The sequence below is a fragment of the Oryzias latipes genome, chromosome 7 (assembly GCF_053564925.1).
Source record: "Oryzias latipes strain Hd-rR chromosome 7, Olatipes_Hd-rR_3.1".
Classification (NCBI taxonomy): domain Eukaryota; kingdom Metazoa; phylum Chordata; class Actinopteri; order Beloniformes; family Adrianichthyidae; genus Oryzias; species Oryzias latipes.
The window spans coordinates 25,507,691-25,527,669 of NC_136243.1; the positions used below are offsets into that span (position 1 = coordinate 25,507,691).

The 19,979-nt window shown below is 38.2% G+C and overlaps 1 protein-coding gene across 3 annotated transcripts; it reads right to left on the reverse strand.

The window, feature by feature from the left end:
- Positions 1–371: 371 nt before the first annotated feature.
- On the reverse strand, positions 372–19,923 carry sort1b (sortilin 1b). 3 transcript variants are annotated; one of them, XM_078950702.1, is made up of 20 exons: positions 19,787–19,923; positions 13,739–13,798; positions 13,581–13,654; positions 13,399–13,501; positions 13,136–13,297; positions 12,468–12,541; positions 10,756–10,805; positions 9,597–9,724; positions 9,097–9,241; positions 8,700–8,855; positions 8,313–8,419; positions 8,048–8,150; positions 6,192–6,363; positions 5,015–5,205; positions 4,740–4,929; positions 4,453–4,569; positions 3,993–4,101; positions 3,769–3,881; positions 3,544–3,673; positions 372–2,175 (listed from the first exon to the last, which is right to left on the reverse strand). In XM_078950702.1, the coding sequence occupies exons 3-20, from the start codon at positions 13,625–13,627 to the stop codon at positions 2,161–2,163; spliced, it is 2,112 nt and encodes a 703-aa protein (XP_078806828.1). In that variant the 5' UTR covers positions 13,628–13,654; positions 13,739–13,798; positions 19,787–19,923; the 3' UTR covers positions 372–2,160. The 3 variants fall into 3 exon arrangements, with proteins under 3 accessions (XP_078806828.1, XP_004070452.1, XP_078806829.1); XM_004070404.5 differs by lacking the exon at positions 19,787–19,923 and adding an exon at positions 15,065–15,688; XM_078950703.1 differs by lacking the exon at positions 19,787–19,923 and adding an exon at positions 14,479–14,497.
- Between the last annotated feature and the right edge of the window lie 56 nt (positions 19,924–19,979).

A 19,979-nucleotide genomic window follows, 5' to 3' on the forward strand; every position in this document is an offset into this window, starting at 1 on the left:
ATATTAGAATGTAATAGAATAAAAAGGCAGTACAGAAAAAAATACAAAAATAATAAAAAAACGCTGCATATATGTTTTCCAAAAGGACAGAAAACTTTCAGTGTTTCCACATATCAGCATATGGCACTAAATACAATTACTTAAGGACAAATTTAGTGTTTTCTGATGTGACTTAGAGGCAAACATGGAATATGTGTAGTGAAGCACGTGGTGTTAATTCTGAAATAAACAATGTACACGTCTCAAAAGTAAAATAATGTATATAGGTTTAGATCTATGCTAAGAATTCATTTTAATACATTTATTGGAAGCTTTTTCTAGATGTTTGTTCATAGGTTTCTGTTCATGCGAAAGAATGAATCAGCAACAAATGACAGAAGAATGCACGAGTTTAATGTCAAACCCAAAGAAATGAGAAAACTTTCAAAATTGAAAACTTTTTTTATATTTACAGAGCCTTCACAAAAGTAGTTTGTCATTAAAGCAAAGAAAAAGTCAAACAGAAGGTTTTTTAAAACTACAACAAGAAAAATGCAAAAGGCATGAAATAATTGTATCCAGTGTTTTCCAGAGAAAAGCAGTTATTTGAATAAAGTCAAATCCTGAAATCATCAATTTGTCAAACGAATGAGGTTATTCTGCTTGAAGAATTTACCTGATTTAAATTTTGCAGCTTAACCATAATTTTATGTAGAGACTAATGTTCAGCTCAAAGTTAGCATTTTGATACTTTGGATGCATTTGTAACATAATGACTGACCAATTATGCAGTAAATGATATCAAATGATCAGTAGATGGACAGCAGCAATATGCCAGATTCTCACACCAGGCACTTGTTAACAAACTCCTACATTCTGCACTTCGAACCACTTTAAACATGTTAAACCTATATAAGGACAATGTTCTGAACACAACAAAAAAAAAAAAAAACACAAGGAACATTTCTTTAAAGGGAAAAAAATTCACAAAAGAATCAAATTGAAGAAGAGATGAAATAAAAAAAAGCTTGGCTGTATGATACACGATGAGGAACCTTTAATAACCCAGTGATTTGAAATAATTCAGAAAAAATGCTGGTATTGCAACTATTACTATTTACAGTGATTGCCTTTTGTCATTGCTTTCATATTAATGCATTTGGTCATACATATAACCAACATGGCTATATAGGACGAAAAAAAATCTCACTTTTAAGAAAATCGTTCACAGACGAACTCTTCACAGAAAAAGTTCTTTGTGCTTTCAGCAGCTTGAACTGCATTTAAAGTTTCTGACAAACTGTGATGAGACACATATGCCGCCATTCTCCTGCACACTGAGGCAATGCTGTGTTTTCCTCAAATATGCTGTCATTCATAAAACACAGAAACATTTGTGCTAAAAAGATAAATTACCTTGCACGGACAGTATCCAAAATATACAAAGTCTACCTATGCTAGTAAACAGAATGTTTGTGAGCAGTTTTATTTCAATCATAAATCCTAATGTGATGACGCAGCAAAAGCCTACAGGCATGTCTTTGTGTTATGTGTGTTTTTTTTTCCTTTATCATGGCCATTTGTGGACATTTTTCTTAAATATCTAAAATAAAAAAACGTAGTGAGGTTTTACCATATATAGGGGTTAATGAACATAAATCTCAATGCAACCGTTGTCACTCCCACCAGACTACTCTCACACAGAGAATCCAAATGATGTGTTTATGTACAAGTGCACACAAAAAACTAAAAATAAAGAAGGGCAAAAACATTTGACAGAAATTAAAAGTACTTTCAGGAGCATACCCCGCCCGGCATGAAGGAGGCAGAACCTGTAAAACAGTGCAATGTATTTCTCTGGCTTTTTCAGCAGTTAAGCAGTTACTGCATTCGTTTTTGCACCCTAAAATAAATACCTATAAGATTCAAACCCGTTAACTAGTAGCTGAAGTACAAAACTCCCCGACTGTGGAGGTATTAGAAGTAAATGTAAGAAGTACATTCATTCATCAGGCTTCATTTTGACAGCAGTGCGATGTGACACAGACTTTATAGCCGATGCTGAAGCTTCTACAAGAGGGTAAAGGGAAGGTGTAGCTGGAGACGAGAGCTACAGGAACAGTGGCCGGCCACAGGCTGGACAGGAGGGGTCTTACTGAGCTGCATCGCAGAGGACTGATGTCACTCGAGCATGTCCTGTTTAAAGAGGAGAAAAAACAAAACACTCAAACCCAGATAACCAATATAGTCGTGCACACAAACTACGGTGGCTCATTTGCAAATACACTTGTTTACACACTTTGTTAATATGGTTACTCAAGTAACTTGAATTAACTAAAGTTGTCAAAATATGTCTAGGTAAATAATAATAATAAAAAATTGTGTTTGTAAGGCGCCTTTCTAGGAACCCAAGGGTGCCGTACATAAAAGTGAAAATAAAAATAAAAACAATAAAAGAAAAAAAAATAGACATTTAAAAGAGTCCATGAATAAGTTATGGAGGGAAATAGGCAATTTGGAAAAGGTGAGTTTTTAATTTCTTGGTGAATTGTGAGAGAGAGCCAATGTTTCTGAGGCCAGGAGGCAGTGAGTTCCAGAGCCTGGGGGAGAACAGCTGAAAGCTCTGCTCCCCATAGTGACAAGGCGAGCAGTGGGGACATCCAGATGAAGGGAGGAGGAGGATCTGATGGTACGGGTGGGAGTGGCGACATGAAGAAGATCTGATAGATATGAGAGGGCAAGGTTGTGGATGAATTTAAAAGTCAGGAGAAGTATTTTGTATGTAATCCGGTGTGTGATTGGTTGCCAATGGAGCTGCTGCAGAACAGGTGTGATGTGTTGGATGGAAGGTGTTTGAGAGATAATTCTGGCAGCTGAGTTCTGAACATAATGTAGTTTTCGTAGAGTTTTTTGTGGTAAACCAAAAACAAGGGAGTTGCAGTAATCCAGGCGGGAAGTGACAAGCTTTGGTTTTCAGCATAAAATGAGCATGAAATGATAAAATTATTTGTCTTCATCAGATTGAGGTAAACAGGCATCAATAGAATCATTAAAATAGAAGAGACTGAGAAATTCTAAGCATACTGTTTTCCCCTCATCTTGTGGAGCCACTGTTAATAGTCAAGTCCCACAGCATTTGAAAAGCGGGCAAAGTGTGATTACATTATTGACTATGCAATGACTATATATAAAACAAATCTAACATTTTTTGTTGACATTGCTCTACTTCAACCTCGAGACACAATAATCTGAACAAACACTAAAAATGAAGGTACTGATATTATCTGTGTTTATTTTGACATAAAACATGATCCATTTATGGTGCAGCACCAGTTAGCTGCAGTCTCTTGAGTTAATCATTTAACGGTCTTTAGCATTGTTGTGAAGAAATTCTGGAAACTTCAAGACTTTGGTATTTCCCAAATCATAATGTTTCACCACAGGATTGCAGTTAGAACAAAGTCTGAACTTTTACTACCCCCCCTCTGTTGATGGCTGACTGTCAGCCGAGATTCAGCTGCTGGAAAAATATCCTCACGTTTTCCTCAGAGGAGTTAATCGTACCTCATCCGAATCATCGTGAAACTCTATTTTGCCGTTTTGAGTGTGGTTGATCTCAAGCTCGTCGTCCATCTCATCAGTGGCATTGTTTTCGACGTGCTGCTGCAGTACAGAGTACCTGTGGACCAAAAACCTGCAGGAAATGATTCAGAACATGGTCAGAGGACTCATTTGTGATGCCTGACTCAGATATTTTGAATAAAATGAAGAAGGTCTAGAAACAATCACCTGCCACCGCACACATACTTCCTCACAAAGACCACTCCACCTGCAATGCTAAGCAGCATAATCACGACAACTGCTACTATTATAGCTACAGACTTTGAAGAATGACCTCCGATCTGTGAAAAACACGAAACAGACAAACGCATCACACAGGTTGTTGCTCTGGAACAAATACTGCAGTGAGAGTGCGAGATTAAACATCGGCGATGGTTTCCAAATTTACTGACCAAAGTGTGTAGCTCCACCATGTCACTGACACACCTTTTACTGAGGTCAATCTCTTCACGCTTTGGCGTCTGTCCTCCTACACATTTATCTCCAGGGATCTTTCTGTACCTTTGAATCAGAAACAAACAATGTTAAAATCTATTTTGTTAAAAAAAAAAAGGTTCTAATCCAAGTTTGTTCATCAAGTCAAACAATCATTTGTAAAGGAAATGATTGATTTTTGAGATTGAAAATAAAAGTTTAAACTTCTTTCAAGCTGTTTTTAAAGGTAAATGTATAAACAAAACTCTCATTCCTTTCATCTGATGCTGCGTCAGTAATTAAAGAGTAGACCAAAGACATTTACTGTTGGTTACTACACACTGAAATTAGACTATCTGGCATTTGAGGAAGATGTACAGATTCAGGAACTGGAATTAAATAATGAAGATCACTTAACCAGTGAAGTTACTGCCTTACCCACTAGTCACCAGTTGCTCCTCTTTGCCATGTAGACAGAGCTCCAACACTTTGTGTTGCAGATCTGGCTCCTCTACACATTTGGAGCTGTTTTCTTCCCGGTAGTATCCAAAGTCACTTTAGAAAGAAATATTGTTTTTCTCAGAAAATTTTTGTTTGTTGGTTCACACACATACTTAATTTGTACATACATTTACAGAACCAGAAACCGGTTGAACAGGATTTCCTCTTAGTTACCACAACAGAGTGTAACATAAAAAAGGGGGACATATAGTCGACAATCTTACCACAAGAAGTCATCTAGAGTGCAAGCACAAGGGGTCGGCTGTGACGCGACCTGATAATCACGCCCGTTCCAGCAAACAGAGTCTTTTCTGAGACGCAGGAACTTTTCCTTGTAACCCAGCATGCAGCCATCAGTTGGGTCACTGATGTCATCCGAGTGGGCCAACCACTGCACATAGTCATTGTCATCACCTACAAAAGAATATTAGTTTGAATAACCTGAAAGAAATGTACGTATGAAAAATAAAAAGAAAATGTTTTATAAACAGTGGCTCACAGTCTCTGGTGAGAAGATCCCTGAAATCAATAGTGAAGGAGACCCAGTTCTGGCTAATGTAGGAGTCTCGGTACCCCCAGAGGCTCACATTCATGGAGCGAGCTCCTGGTTCTGATGCCAACCCAGTGAAAAAGATGGGCTCTGTGGTGAAGTTGTATACATGCCAGCACTGTCCTTCATCAGTGGAAAATCTGTTGGGACATCCAAGAGCGTTCAAAAACAAACTACAAAGAAAATAGAGCTCCTGACTGTACACCTGTACACTGGGTACCTGCTGGCATCCTCTGTGAGATTACATATACCGTATTTTCCGGACTATAAATCGCACCGGAGTATAAGTCGCACCAGCCCAAAAATGCATTATAAAGTAGAAAAAACACAGAGAAGTCGCACTGGACTATAAGTCGCATTTTGACGGGAAATTTATTTGACAAAATCTGAGACCAAGATATAATAACTTGCACAACCTCATATGACACAATCATAGCAGACTGTTTATCTCATAATTTCACAGTAATTCTTTCTCATACTTATTTATTTATTCCTTTCATAAAGCATCATTGGCCAACTAATACTCTGTTTTCATCCTGTATTTGTAGAAACAGTTGTCATTTTTATCGCATTTATGAATCTATGAAATCATTGGAAAATAGAATATTATGTTGTTAGCCTTCAAGATCTTACTGTAAAAAAAGTTTGCTGATTCTCTGAGTCACTTAACATACTCTTAACACTTAACATACCTCATACATCAAATTTAGCCAGGAACATCCTCTCTGTTCCTCACAAATGAAAATAACAGGAGGGTTAACAATGTATTTATTTCATTTTATTTCTAATATAAGTCGCTGCGGAGTATAAGTCGCACCCCTTGCCAAACTATGAAAAAAAGGGCGACTTATAGTCCGGAAAATACGGTAGCTACAGCAGCATGTCAAATTTATTCACCCCTTTAGTGGACGAAATATTTATTTTATTCATCTGCTGAAACAAAATTGCAATATTTTTTCACAAAAATTGATTCTTTATGTAGTTCTTATTTTAAATACATCCGTCCATCTTCTAAACCCGCTTTAGGGTTGCTGGAGCCTATCCCAGCCACTGTTGGTAGAAGGCAGGAGGATACACTCTGGATGGGCCTATTGTAAAGCGAAATGTGAACTTAAGTTTAACTCACTTGATCTGCTTAATAGTGTCCGAGGGGCTGTGCTCCACCGCAACCAAAAGTCCCCCTGAGTCCAGGATGGCATAATGATGAGGGCCATCTAGCGCCTTTATCCAACTGTAGCCTCCATCGTCCGACACAAACACGTCAGGTCTGATCACTGAGGAAGAGTCCCCAATGCTGCCTATAGAAACAGATGTTGTTCAGGAGCAGAAACGAACCCCCATATCGTCTGCACAATGAGGCGCATTCAAAAGTCTTAATTTAAAATGATAACTGTGTGCTTCATAATCCGAAGCCCTTCACACGTGGATAAATTCTGGTTGGGCTTCCTGATGTCCAATTATATGGAGAGCTACTGTGTAGCAGTGTTGGACTGTGGTTGTGTCCGATTTCTTTCTCTACTCGATACTCATGGGACTGTAAAGTGCATTTGCCATTTTGTCAGGGTGTCTGACTCTACAATTCCAAAATAAAGTGACCGAGAAATTTCCCAGAAGTCTCTGTGAAAAACCAGTGTGCATTGATTTTCTCTAGATTGGCAAATAGACCACAATGCATTGGGTTTTCATTATTTTTCATGTGAAAAAATGAATTTCGATAATTTTTTATAAACCATCCAAAATGTCATCATCAGAACAGTGAATTCATAAAAATAAATTTATGACGTCATTAATGTCGTTTTGGAAAAGAAAAAATAGTGAGCACGGTGTCTGAATTGCTCTTAAAACCTAGGGCACTAGATAGTCCCACACTAATTTTTTAGTAATTAGGGAGTAGGAAGAGAATTTGGACATAGATCGTTTTTCTATGTGTTTTGGGTAAATTACTTCTAAAAAGTAATTGATTACTTTACTTAATTACTGGTTCAAAAATGTAATTAATTACTTTGCTCATTACGTATTTGAAAAAGTAATTCTCCACTCGTTACTTTACCTTTCTCCTCTCATATACAAATTCTCAAGGAAAAAACAGTTTGCACAAACAAGATCCTCTTGTCTGTTGTTTAACTTTATTTTTAAAGCAATGCTCTCATTCAAAGTATGAACCTGGTTCAAGTCAGACCCTGGTTTTATTAGAATTCAGACAACAGTGTGACCCAAAAACAACACATGTGGTCCATGCCACTGCTCAAAGTCAGATGAACCTCTTTCGCTTATTTTCATCTCTATCAAATCTGAAAGTAAGCAACTCTTTATAAACACAAAGAACTATTTAATGCCTCCATGTTCATTTTCGCTGACTTTAGGTTTTCCATTACAATGAATTGCAACTTTCTCTCTCTACATCTAAGCAATGTGACTGCAGCAATGAGGGGGCAAGTCTGTACTATGACTGATCCCCAAATCTGCACGCACATACGTATGCGCCAGTAACTCCGTTTTTTTTTCTTTATTAACCTTCGTTTCGTTTCATTTCATTTAACCAAGAGAAAATGTCAGAGTTTACAAAACCTAAGTAACCAAGTAACAAGGGTTTCTGTAGTTCGGTAATTTTATTTAAAACTTCAACTTAAATTCGTTAAGTCCCTCCGTTACTGACAAAAGTCCGTTACCCCTAACACTGGTGGAGAGTTAGCATAGCCACACTAACATTTGTCTTAGTGATATCAGTCTGTTTTTGTTCAAGTGTTGAAAACATGTTGGGAGTTATAGGTATTGTGAATCTGCTAACACAGCTGATGTGTAGTGTGTCACAAACAAGTTCTAGAGTTACTGTGAATGCGGTTAATAAAGTCTGACTGACATTTATCTCTGACTCTCGTCTCAATGTGCCTTATAGTTCGGTGGGCCCTATATATGACATAAGTGTGTCTCTGAAGTCTAACTTTTATCTGATGCAATATGTGTTCTGATAGGAACATTTACCATGAGCTAAGATGAGGCCCACAGCATTTGGTTCAGACAGAGGCAGCATGGGGACATCAAGCTTCATAGCCATGCTGTAAGCTGCGTGGATGTGGAATTCGCACTGTGGACGACAATACAAGCAGTTAGTCTGTTTTGTTTTTTTACAGAATCAGAATCTGTTAAGCTCAGTACTGACACAGTAAAGCTCTAAGACAGCAATGCTACTCCTGTTCCCTCCCAGCTTTATCTCAAAGACACAAAACATATTCTTCCTTCTTTGTACCTTGTCTGGATCTTTGGCTGTGACTTTACAATTGACATTTGAAGGCGTTCTCAGGGGAACCCACTCCCCTCCCTGATCAAAAGACACCACAGACTGTATAGAGTTATCTGGAATCACAAGACAGAACATGACATTTAAATAACAGTTATAGACCAAAACAGAAAAAGTGTGGAGAGAAAAAACATTAAGGACAACATCAATTGTTAACAGTAGAATACATGCTGTGCTGAGAGCTGTGATTGAAGATGTAACTGCTTTAGACAGTCACTTCAATATTCATCTAACATTCTTAAAGAGGTGTTTACAGAAGAGGTCGTGTGTTGGTGTGGTTCTACAGAGAATTTGGGCAGCAATATCCCATTGTTCTCTCAAAAAAAAAAAAAGTACCTTCAGCCATGACACTGGTAATGAAAACTCCTCGTAAGGAGGTGACGTTTGTAAAATCTGTATCCCCCCCTGGGGTGGTGTACAGGTGATGCTCCAGCGACTTGGAATAAACAGTGCCCCGATCATCTGACACGTACACAGTTCCAAACAGGGAATCTGAGAACAGAAGACAAGAGGGTCATTAAAAGTTCAGAAGGACGCGAGCACTGGAAATATACAGGAATAAAAAGGGGATTTCTGAGATCTGCAATTCATAAATGTAATTATATTCTGGTGAAATTCCTTTGATCCTGCCCTCTCATGAAACAAACGAAATGATCATACTTGGGAGTATGGTACGTCTCAATGGGTCTCCATGGAGAGGTAAACTGACTATGATGTCACTGCACAGACTCACCTCCAGGTTCATCGACGTGTATGAAGACTATCTCGTCATTTGCTGCCAAAATCGAGTAAAACTGGTCGTGAGCCACGGCTGGCAGCTGTGCGATGTTCCAGGTCTCACCCTGATCCACAGAGACATGGAGTACCCTCAGTCTGTCCTGCAGGGGAACAAAAAGCAAAAATGGAGAGTAAGAACACACTTTGGAGTTTTAAACAAATAAGGCAGACAGAATGCACTGAAAACCTCATCTCCAGTGTCATGTTATGTATCAAAAAGTATTTGCTGGCTTTGAAACCGCACAGGTTGTGTGGTTTACTGAATGCCTACAAGTGATATAGTACATTAGTTGAACTATATTCTCAGTTTCAGACAGGTTTTTTCTGAATCCTATTACGTCAATTAGACGTAATAGAAAAGATCTTGGAATTCAAAAAATCGAAACAAAAAAAAGCTTTTTTTGTTTGTTATTATAATATTGCATTGAACTGGTGTGTTTGAATCTATGAACTAACCTGGCTGGTCATTATAGAGACAAAGAGGAAGCGTCCACCACGGCCAAAGGAGTAGACTTTACTGGCAATAGTCTTGATGGTTTTGCCATAGTCAGTGGTTTTCTTCAGTTCCAACATTCCCCGATCACCTATAACATACAAGCAGCTTACAAACAAACTAAGCTACATGACAAAATGCCCAAATACATGAGCCAAAATTGATGGTAATAAATGTTTTCTTTTCATTTCCAGTTAGTGGCTCAGGCGGTTGAGCAGGTCATCCAATGATCGAAGGGTCGGCAGTTCGATTCCCACTCCCCCCAGTTGACTGTCGTTGTGTACTTGGGTAAGACACTTCTCCCTCCCTGCCTTCATTGTTGCTCCACTGGTGTATGAATGTGTATGAATGATCCCGGTGATGGTCAGAGGGGCCGTAGGCGCGTACTGCAGCCACGCCTCTGTCAGTCTGCCCCAGGGCAGCTGTGGCTACATCAGTAGTTACATCACCAAGTATGATTGACGTGTGAATGAAAAATGGAGACACATTGTAAGCACTTTGAGCGCCTGGAAAAGCGCAGATAAATAGAAACCCATTAATAATTATTTTTTTATTTTGGTCTTCCTTTTTTTTTCTTTTCTAAAAAATATTTTTAAAATTATACTTATTTTAACACAAATACATCTCACATATTTTTACATTTGAAAATATTGTTTGCTTTTAACAGGTTTGCTTTAAGGTCAAATTCTTTTCACGCTTGCTTGAAAACAAAATGTACTTTTTCGTTCCTTCCTGTGTAGCAGAGAAAGATAATACATCCATCAGTGCTTGTGTGGTGCTGTCAATAAGTGTACATTAAGATTCTCATACTGCTTATAAGTTTTGAAACTTACGTCTGTGACTTTTTACATCTATAGCAGTTTGTAGCACTAAGTCACTCAGCTGTATTTATTATAAATTATTGTAAAAAAGAACATGTTCTTAATAGCTTGGTTAAATAAAGGTTAAATTAAAACAATGACTTAAAATTGTAAAAATTCCAATCCTATTGCTCTATTTTATACTGTTAACGTGTTGTGTGACGTGTGCTGCTGACCCCTTGGTCAGGTCCCCCTCGGAAAAGAGATCTTGATCTCAATGGGTTTATCTGGTTAAATAAAGGTTAAAAGAAAACAAACTTACTGCACGATGCATTTTTGCTGGTTGTAAAGTAGATGGTGTTTTTATTCCCCCTAAAAGAAGATAGAAATAATCAAACATACTTAAGCAAAGTTGAAATTTGGGCCAATCTGTGGGTAAAGGCATGACAGTCCACTATGAATGGTTAAATAAAATAATTAAAAAAAGCAAGCATATTTTTTTCAAATGATTAAACTAGACTCAAGTCCTGCTCCATTTTTTGTTCTCTGTGTACGTTCTAACTTGAGAAAGATTAGAGATCTATCTTCAGAGTTAGCAGAACAAAGCTCTGCATCGGGATGTTTTCTGTTGATTAACTTTTTTTTGACATATTTATCTCTACGCCAGCCGATAAAATGAAACTGCGTATACGTAGCAGTGATAAGGATAACAATATTTTAACAAGGTCACTGGGTGGTATGCAACTTTCCCGTCTGTTAGTGATACATAAGCTGCATACAGCTTTATCCAAGACAACAGTTTATAACATTGGAAAATATGAGTTTGCCATAAAATGTTTGCGCAAAGTTAATATAAGGAAAATCATATATAAAAAATATGTTCAAAATAAAAGCAAGAGGAACTCTGAATTGCAGCACACTGTACAGAAAGCTAATACTGACTAAAATTATACTGATTAAACAACTTCCTGTAATGGTTTACATGTCACACAGCTAGGTATTTCCACTTTAGATAAAGTAATAGAGTGTTAAGTTTTACTTAACCTGATCTTAAAGTCCCACTCTGATCATCTTTTGATCTATTGTAAAAGTGTTCCCAGTGGTCTTCTAATGATGATGATGCAATTTTTAGTCAATTTTTTTTTTTTTTAAAATGTCGTTTTCTAGGACATGGTTTCTGCAGAGCGGCAGTAGTTCATTAGAAATTCCCCTCTAAGAGGTGGACAGAAATGTTGGCTTGGAATTGGTCCACCCCATTTCCCATCATCCATCTGTTACACTCTCTCCCACTAGCTTTCAGCCCCTTACAATCCCAAACGAACATTCGCGGTGCACCAAAAACAACGAGCAATATTGGAGAAATCCAGACATAAAATTTTAAGCTAGATGCCAATTCACACGAGGAAAATGAAGACGAACGTTTGGGGCTGCAGGGTATGAGGAAAACTTGTGATTTGCGATATTAGTGATCAATATTCCGATGTTGATATAACTTGTTATTGTTATTACACTAAATGGCCCTTGTCTACATGGGAGGTGAGCATCTAACATTAAAGGGGTCTGTCCGATTGGTCAACAACGATTCGTTAAATACTTCAAGCTGCCATAAGATTGTTTTAGTACATTTAAGGATACCATGTATCGCAATTTTCGCCGTCTTTTGCGATATGTATATTGCACAAATTGATATAGTGATAACGATACATTTGCTATTTATTGTGCAGGCCTAACGCTCGTGGATTTATTTATCTGCAAGTGGATGCATCGGAATGGAGTGGAGCGGCGAGCATGTGGCCTCCCGACTGTAGCACCTAAATCACCACTACGACATTTTTCAATTTGCGTTTGTTTTGTCTGCTCCTGATTCACAACGAGTTGTATTATGAAATAATTTCTTTATATGTGTCCTCCGTCATCAGAAAAAGGCCACAAGAACATGTTAAAAACACAACTCTCATTGGAGTGGGGCTTCAAGCTGGAGTCTTTTATGATGTGAGTGTATGAAATTTATCCAGTTTTTGTCTTGTGTCTTACCATTTCACCAAACACACCATGTCATGGATCTTTCTCCAACTTTGGCCAAAATCTTCAGTAAGCCACAGTTCCTTCTAAAAGCGGAACACATATACAACACCAACTAGTCACACAAACTGGTGCATGAGCTGTGTTTACCAAGTGTTAAGTCTCAACAGTCACATACATAAAACCACACAAGCACACACATCTACACTGCATGTCTTTAATCTTTTCAGTGTTTTTCTGTTAGCCTACATATAACTCTTTTTCACTCTCTGTTCATGCGCTTATAATGGAAACGCCCAATGCTGGGTTATACGTCTGTCCAACGATACATCAGGTTACACATTATCAAGTCCAGGAATCAAACTGCAAATGTTCTAGTCAACACTTTTACCTAACAACCTCATCCCCTGATGAACTAAAATAATCTCACAGAATATGGCTGCCCCTTTAAATACAATCTATACTCCAAAAAATGCATGAAATGTAAATAAATAAGCATAAATGGTAAGTCATTTTAAAGTGTGTGGGCATTTACCCTGTTTTTTTACTTTGTTTCTAGAGTTAATCTCCTCTTTTACTGATGGTGATGTAACATATGATCTGATATTTTTGGAGTTTGGTCTAACTTCCATTCATACTCACTCGTTTTTAATCTAAGAGAAGTTTTATTCTTCACTTACTTTGCTGCTAAAGACGAAGAGAACATTTGAATCCTCCGGATTGTAACTCATTTGTGTCAGGGGCATAAAGTTCAAATCATGGTGCGTGAAGGTCTTCCCGCTGTCATCAGAAACAAATATCCGAGGCTTGTCATCTCCAGATACCTCACCTGTTAGGATTACCTGAAAACCAGAATCCAAAAAACTCTTGTCAGCACACATCTCTGTTTTTATTGATAGCCAACAAACTTCAGGTATAGTATTTAAACCTTAAAGTTGCTTACTTTTCCTGAATTCTCTGGACCAATAGCAATGCCGAAGTCAGTTGTGATGAAAGTGTGGTTGATCAAGTTGGTTACATCTTGAAATGACTTCCCGTAGTTATCGCTAGCAAACAGGTAGGCGGAGCAAAGTTAGGCAATGATCTGATGCAAAACAGACTCTTCCCTGAGAGCATGAAACTCACCTCCGATACAGTTTGGACTGACCAAATTTAAACAGAAAGAAGGGCATCTGGTATGTTGTCAAAGCCAGAATGACCTGTAAGGAAAGGGAGTTCTAGTTTGAGGAAAGCACAGCCAGTGTCAGTCACTACTGCTGAGTCATGGCAGGTAAACCACTCACCCCGGTGCCATCTCCAACCCAGGCAAGAGACACAGAGCCACTCAGGTCATCGAAGAGATGCTGAGAAAAACACACGGAAAAAGTTCTGCTTTCAAAACCACAGTAAACATGGAGGTGTCACACAAGTGTGCAAGGAGGTTAATTAGCTGTGAGGGACTCAACATGTTAGAAGAAGCAAACCTCACAGAAAACAAAACAAGGTTATAACAGGCGTGTCAGGTAACTAACACCTTTCATGCGAAACGAGTTCCTCTGAAAACACAAATGCAAATACTGAAAGTTTACAAAAGAATTCTGAGCAAATACAACCTATTAGACACCACATCTATGACAAAACTAAGATTTTTACAGTCAGAAACTTGTAAATTCAAACAGTTTTCTTTAAAAATGCACGTTTTTTTTAAATCAACTCTAGTGCTGGTCAGACTGGGTGCATTACACCAAACAGAAAGCAAGGGTCAGCTTCTAAGAACTGTAGACCTCAGATTACTGGGACCAAGCATACACAAAGGCTGCAATGAAAAGTTGATCACATGGCAGTGTGAGCAAAGCAAATAAGCAGCACAGGATTCTGATGAAGTCAGTGTTGTTTGTGTTGTGGGTAGTGTGGTTGTGCAGCAAGTTAAGAAACCTGTATTTAAAAAAAAAAAAAAAGCATTTCTTCTGGGTAGCTTTAACCCATGGAGTTTTAGCATTAGAGAACTATTTCCTGTTTGTTCACTGCTTTCACAACCACTTACCGGTATGTTTATGCACTAGTTCCCTTTAAGCACATTGATGCTACCAACCCGTTTTCACAGCCAACAAATCAGGTAGAAGCTTTGCTCTGGTAAGATACAAAATAGAGCTCCAAGCTTTGAGAAAAACACAAAGGTCAAAGCCATCAGAGCTACCTTAGTAAAGGTGAACTGGTCTAACTACACAGCTAAGCGCCTATGCTGCCAGAGGAACGGTGTTGTCACTGTTTTACTACAGCTCTAAGAAAAACACGCACAAAACGGCAAAACGACTAGACAAAGGGCGGGATATTGCTCTTTTTTAATTTTATTTTGAAAGTTCAAAATATAGCGTCTCTGAAATGCTATCAATAGGAGAAAAACGCAGTGTTTTGTTAATAGGACAAAGTAATCCGGGATGTGACGGCAGTTAACTCATGGGTTCGGGTTGACAGGCACCAGAATTTAAAGTAGCCCGTCAGCGGATGGATTTCTCACTGCGCCGGAGAAGTGATTAGGCCTGCCCGTGCACCTGTTTAGCACCTGAGCGTCAATTTATGCACAAAAGTGTGACTCGTGAACTGCAATGGGACCTTAATTAGTAACTTACGAGATGTGTGTTGTTAGCTAACTTCTTGTCGTATCCTTTGAGCATTTCACAGGCATCAGTCGGATCGGCACTTCTCCGTTTTATCCTGAGACTTGTCAGCCGCGCAGTCAAGGACCTCTTCTGGATTTTTGCGACTGTATCTTCGGTGCTGGTGTGCTTCACAAAAGCCGACGGGGTTTTGGGTCCCTGATGAAAATCGAAGCCGGCAACCAGAGCGCTGACACAAATCAGCAGGACACCTTGCAGCAGAAGTCCCATCATCGCTGCCATCGTAGCAATAACAATTAAAATTTTTAAAAAAATTGTTTATTATCCTGGTGTTGTACAGGAGTTTAAAGGAGGCTACGGCTCCACCGCGGATGACATCAAGGATTAAAAAAAGAAAAAAAACTCTCCTCCTGCCATACACTAATTCAGGATTTAAAACACTTAGATTCTAAAACTCCGACAGTTGCAGCAAAAAAGATTATTTTTTCCCTGCAAATTATTTATAAAGCTTTATGCCAAATTTCCCCGCAGCACCTCCATCGCCATCTAGAGACACGGTTACGATGATAAAAACTGTCTGCAGGTCGGAATGGACTGTACAGGAGAGGCCAATCTGATTCGCTGGTTTTTCCACGTGCTCCGCCTCTGCTTTTTGATTGGCCGAAATTTGATCTGTTGGTGTCACAAATGCAACCTTATAATTAGCTGTCAGCCTGTCAGGGTAGGTTGAACAGCACAGTAATGCAGTCACTTCTGTGTATTTTTGACGTATAAACCGATATTGTGGGTTGTTTTGCAGGAGGGAAATACTTTTTTTTTTTTACATTTTTATATCTACAATAAATAAATTATAACTATCATTGTTCTACTTTCTATTTCTGAACAAATTCCATCTTCTGTAAAGATGCTGGGGGGGGGGGTTACCATAAGATTAGTTTTTAAATGTTCCTGCAATCATGAAATAAAATAAGAAGCTAATGTCTAACTGCAAAAGAGAAGACTCAGAAGTGCTCCAATTTCCTCTACTGTGCAAGACAGTTTCTTCAGAACCAAATGCTTTCAACATAGGAAGGAAGAGGTTAAATGTGAAATATCAGTTAGAATACAACAAAGTGCAGCAGAGGGAACAAAGATCAAGCAATCGTTCATCTGAGAAAATGTGTTACTTTCATGCAAAGAGAAGCTTTTCGGTTGTTTTTACTGGAATAGCAGTAAACTTTAAAGCAAAAAACATGTTAAAAAATGGTAGCTGATCTTTTTTTTTAAACCACTCGTTTTAAATTTATATAACTAAATTAAAGGCTTACTCTCATTGTCCTGATTAAATTAGTCCATGTGATGGGGACTTGTTTCATCAAACTCATGACAAGTAGTCATGTGGTACAAAACCAAAAAAAAGTCAGAAAAATAATATTTAGCAGTCTTGAACCTGGTTGGAAATATTGACAAAAGAACTGTTTTAAACTGTAGTTTTTTAGTCCTTTTGTAAACTTTTGTAGCCCAGCAGATTATCTGGATCTGTATCTCTAGGTACTAACAGAAACTGTAGATAATGTGGGAGAACTGGCTCAGATTGTCACGCTTTGTGTTTGCTTTTCCTCATTCTTAACTTTTGGCGTGGCTAAACCCACCAAACAAGTTTGGGAACCTGCAATAACATTTGCCTTTAGTTGAATCTAAAAATAGGTTTTTAGACTCTCCAACTCAATCTAAAGGGGCTGTCGTCTGGATATGCTTTCTAATTTCCAGTGTCTTCAAATGTTTGTTTCTATACTTGGGTCCCTGCTAAAAGTTAATCGGCTCTGCAGAGCCGTGTTCCTTTCTCATAAAACAGTATGGTGGCAAACAAAGATGCCCTCGTGTCTTTGAGATGCACACTGAAAAACAAAACAAATCCAAATAGTTTTTTTCCCTTGTGAATGCCAAAATCAGTGTTCAGGGCCAAACGAAGGAAATTCCACCGAGAGCCTGTATGTTCATGAATACAAAAACATGAGTTAATTAAGCTATATATCATAACGCTTATGTGAATTTGACAAGGCCTGATGAGCTTCTCAAACCTAACTAACTAATATTAAGTTTGTGCTAATTACATGACAGTTTGTGCTTAGAAAAAGAATAAAACATAGAAAAAATGGCTTATATTTCATCTATGAATTCTGGTTTTGCTTACTGACCTCAATTTGGTTTTCTATAGCATACAAATATTTTAAAAATGTTTTAGTCCCACTTTGGTAAACTAAAAGGGAAAGCAAGTGGAAGGCTTAACGGTTTGTTGGAGCATTATGGGTACTGTAGTCACGAGTGACATGTGCTGTATTTGTGAATGAATTGAATAACGTTTGACTTCTCTGACTATTTTGTTCAGTTCTATGCGCCAAGTCCTAAAATATTTTGCTTTACAAAACATTTAATTTTTCTTTAACCAGAGAGCCACAATACAAAGGTCAAAGAGCCTGCCGTGGATTAGAGTATTGCCTTGACGTCTTTTCAAAATTCGACTATAGCAACTTTTTTTGTGCAACTGGAGGGTTTTCTGGTGTTTGGAGACTCAAATTTAAAAGCACGTGTTGTTCGGCCATGTTTACGGGGCAAGAGTGGGAGTTGTAGTGAGGCTCTGCTCATCCTAAAGCCGTCTCGTGCGGTTAGTGCAGTGCTTCTCAAATAGTGGGGCGCGCCCCCAGGGGGGGGCACGAAGCGATGCCAGGGGGGGCGCGCGGTGGTGGCGGTTTTAGGCACAGGTTTGTCCGGTGCGCAAATTTAACGTGGGGGCAGCGGTGACAGCGGCTCAGTGCTTGGAAAATAATCTGGTCCACTATTCGGTTCCTATTGTCTGTTCTGTCTGTCCGCGGCTGCGCGAGTGAGAACGAAAGGGGAGGGGTGGTGTGGGCCCTGTCTGCCAGGGGAATCGGGGCACGCGGACCACTGCTACCGCTGCCTGTTGCCCAAGATCACCGCTGCCCTTAGATTCCTAAGCTCATGCTAACAATGTCATTCTTTATGAACTATTGTAGACATTTTGATGACGTGTCTTTATTTTCCATCCATGTTTTCTTTGTCTGCCTGTGGTTTAGTTAGTGTCAGACAGACATAAAGACAGCAGGTAATGCAGGAAAACAGCTGCACTTTTATGAGATCAGAAATAAACAATCCGTCATTTAGAAAAAAAAAATCAGCACGTTTTTACCTATTTCTTCAGACTAAAAACGTTAAATATATTGGTGCTGCTGTGTTAATGTTTCAGATCAATTTAGATTTAATATTATTTATTGATTGAATTATTTTTTTCAGCATCAAATGGTTCAGTTGGTCAAAATGTTTCTAGTTTAAATAAGGAATGACAGATTTTTTTAATTTCAGGTACTTTCAGCTTCTTTTCTGTTTTAGACTAGAACAGGGTTTCTGTGGCTAAATAAAGTTAATATTTGTTGAAAGTGGATTTATTTTGCTTTTTTCTTTTGTTAGTGTTAAAAGATACAATTTTAGGTATACAAATTTTATAGATACTGACCTGATGTATTGTCACCGCGCGAGTGTGTCTGTGTGTGTGTGTGTGTGGGGGGGGGGGGGGTTATGGGGGGGGGGGGGGTCAGGGGGGGCGCGAAACATTTTCTTTTCCTAGGGGGGGCCTGGCAAAAAATAATTGAGAAGCACTGGGTTAGTGTGACAGTCAGCAGCTGAAGTGGAGCAGAGCACATCCCCTCCGCCACGCGCCATGAGTGCAAATAAGCCACGCCTACGATGTTTACATAGATCACAAGGTAGGCACTGGTTAGATAGATCCCACTTCTAATGGATCAAAACTTCTAGATCTCCTGTCAGGAGTTTTAGTGTCTGGGGTCATTTCAGAATTGGAGAACATTTTACGTCCCACCCACCATTTTTCAAATAATTCACATACAAAACATTAATACAAAATACTAAAAAACATTCTGACTAATTGTACATGTCTTGAGATCGAATCTAAAAAAAATTAGAGAAAACAAATGCTTGAAAATATTTTGAATATCCCAGATAAGTATGGTAACCCCTAAAATGCAATTTCCCCTTGTCCCACTGCCCTCTAATGTTTAATTAAATAAATAAAAATAAAATAAAATAAAAAACAAACTGGTAACATTTAATTTAAAATACTTTTTTCATTGGTGTCTCTTAAAAATTTGGGAAATTTTGTTTTAGTAAAAAATTTCCAATAATAGTACTATTAATTGAACGTGTGTCCCACAACATGTTACTATAACGTTTTTAGCATCGTAGAAGTAGAATAAAGCAGACTATGTCATGATATTCTGGACTTAACATAAACAGTTTTCAAAAAGAATGGATAGAACAAAGGTTTCACCTCTATTCTTTTTTTAACTTCACAACATAATTTGCCTAGAATAAGTAAGACTTAAGTAAGACTTAATTAGGAATATTATTATTTACATAAGTAAACTTGTCCTCTTGGTCATCAGTGACAGTCAGTTTTCTAAACAACTATTTTCAACTCCTGAAAGAAAGCTATTAGTATGGACTTAACACTCCACCTGCAAAAGTTTTGCAATAGTTAATTTTATAATGTTGGTAATTTCGCATATTGAGCTAGTATACATAGTTTTGAGATTTAAAACATGAAAAGGTGTAACATTCCAATCACTTTGAATTGAACTTTTTCCTGAAACAAGTAATACATCCTTAATTTATTGTTGATATGTCTAACCCAGCTCCACCTATCATAAAGGCACCTCATACCTTTCAGAGTAGTGGTGTACAACAGCGATGGAGCAATTCTCGGGGGCATGACGGGAAACATAGTTGTTTTGTTCCACTCCCTGAACAAACTATGTTCTAGGCTTTCATTTGTAATTTCTAATATATGTCTTAATAATGTCAAGGCGTATTTGTTTCTACCCCCGACGAAAGGCTCAATGCAAATAACGTGCAA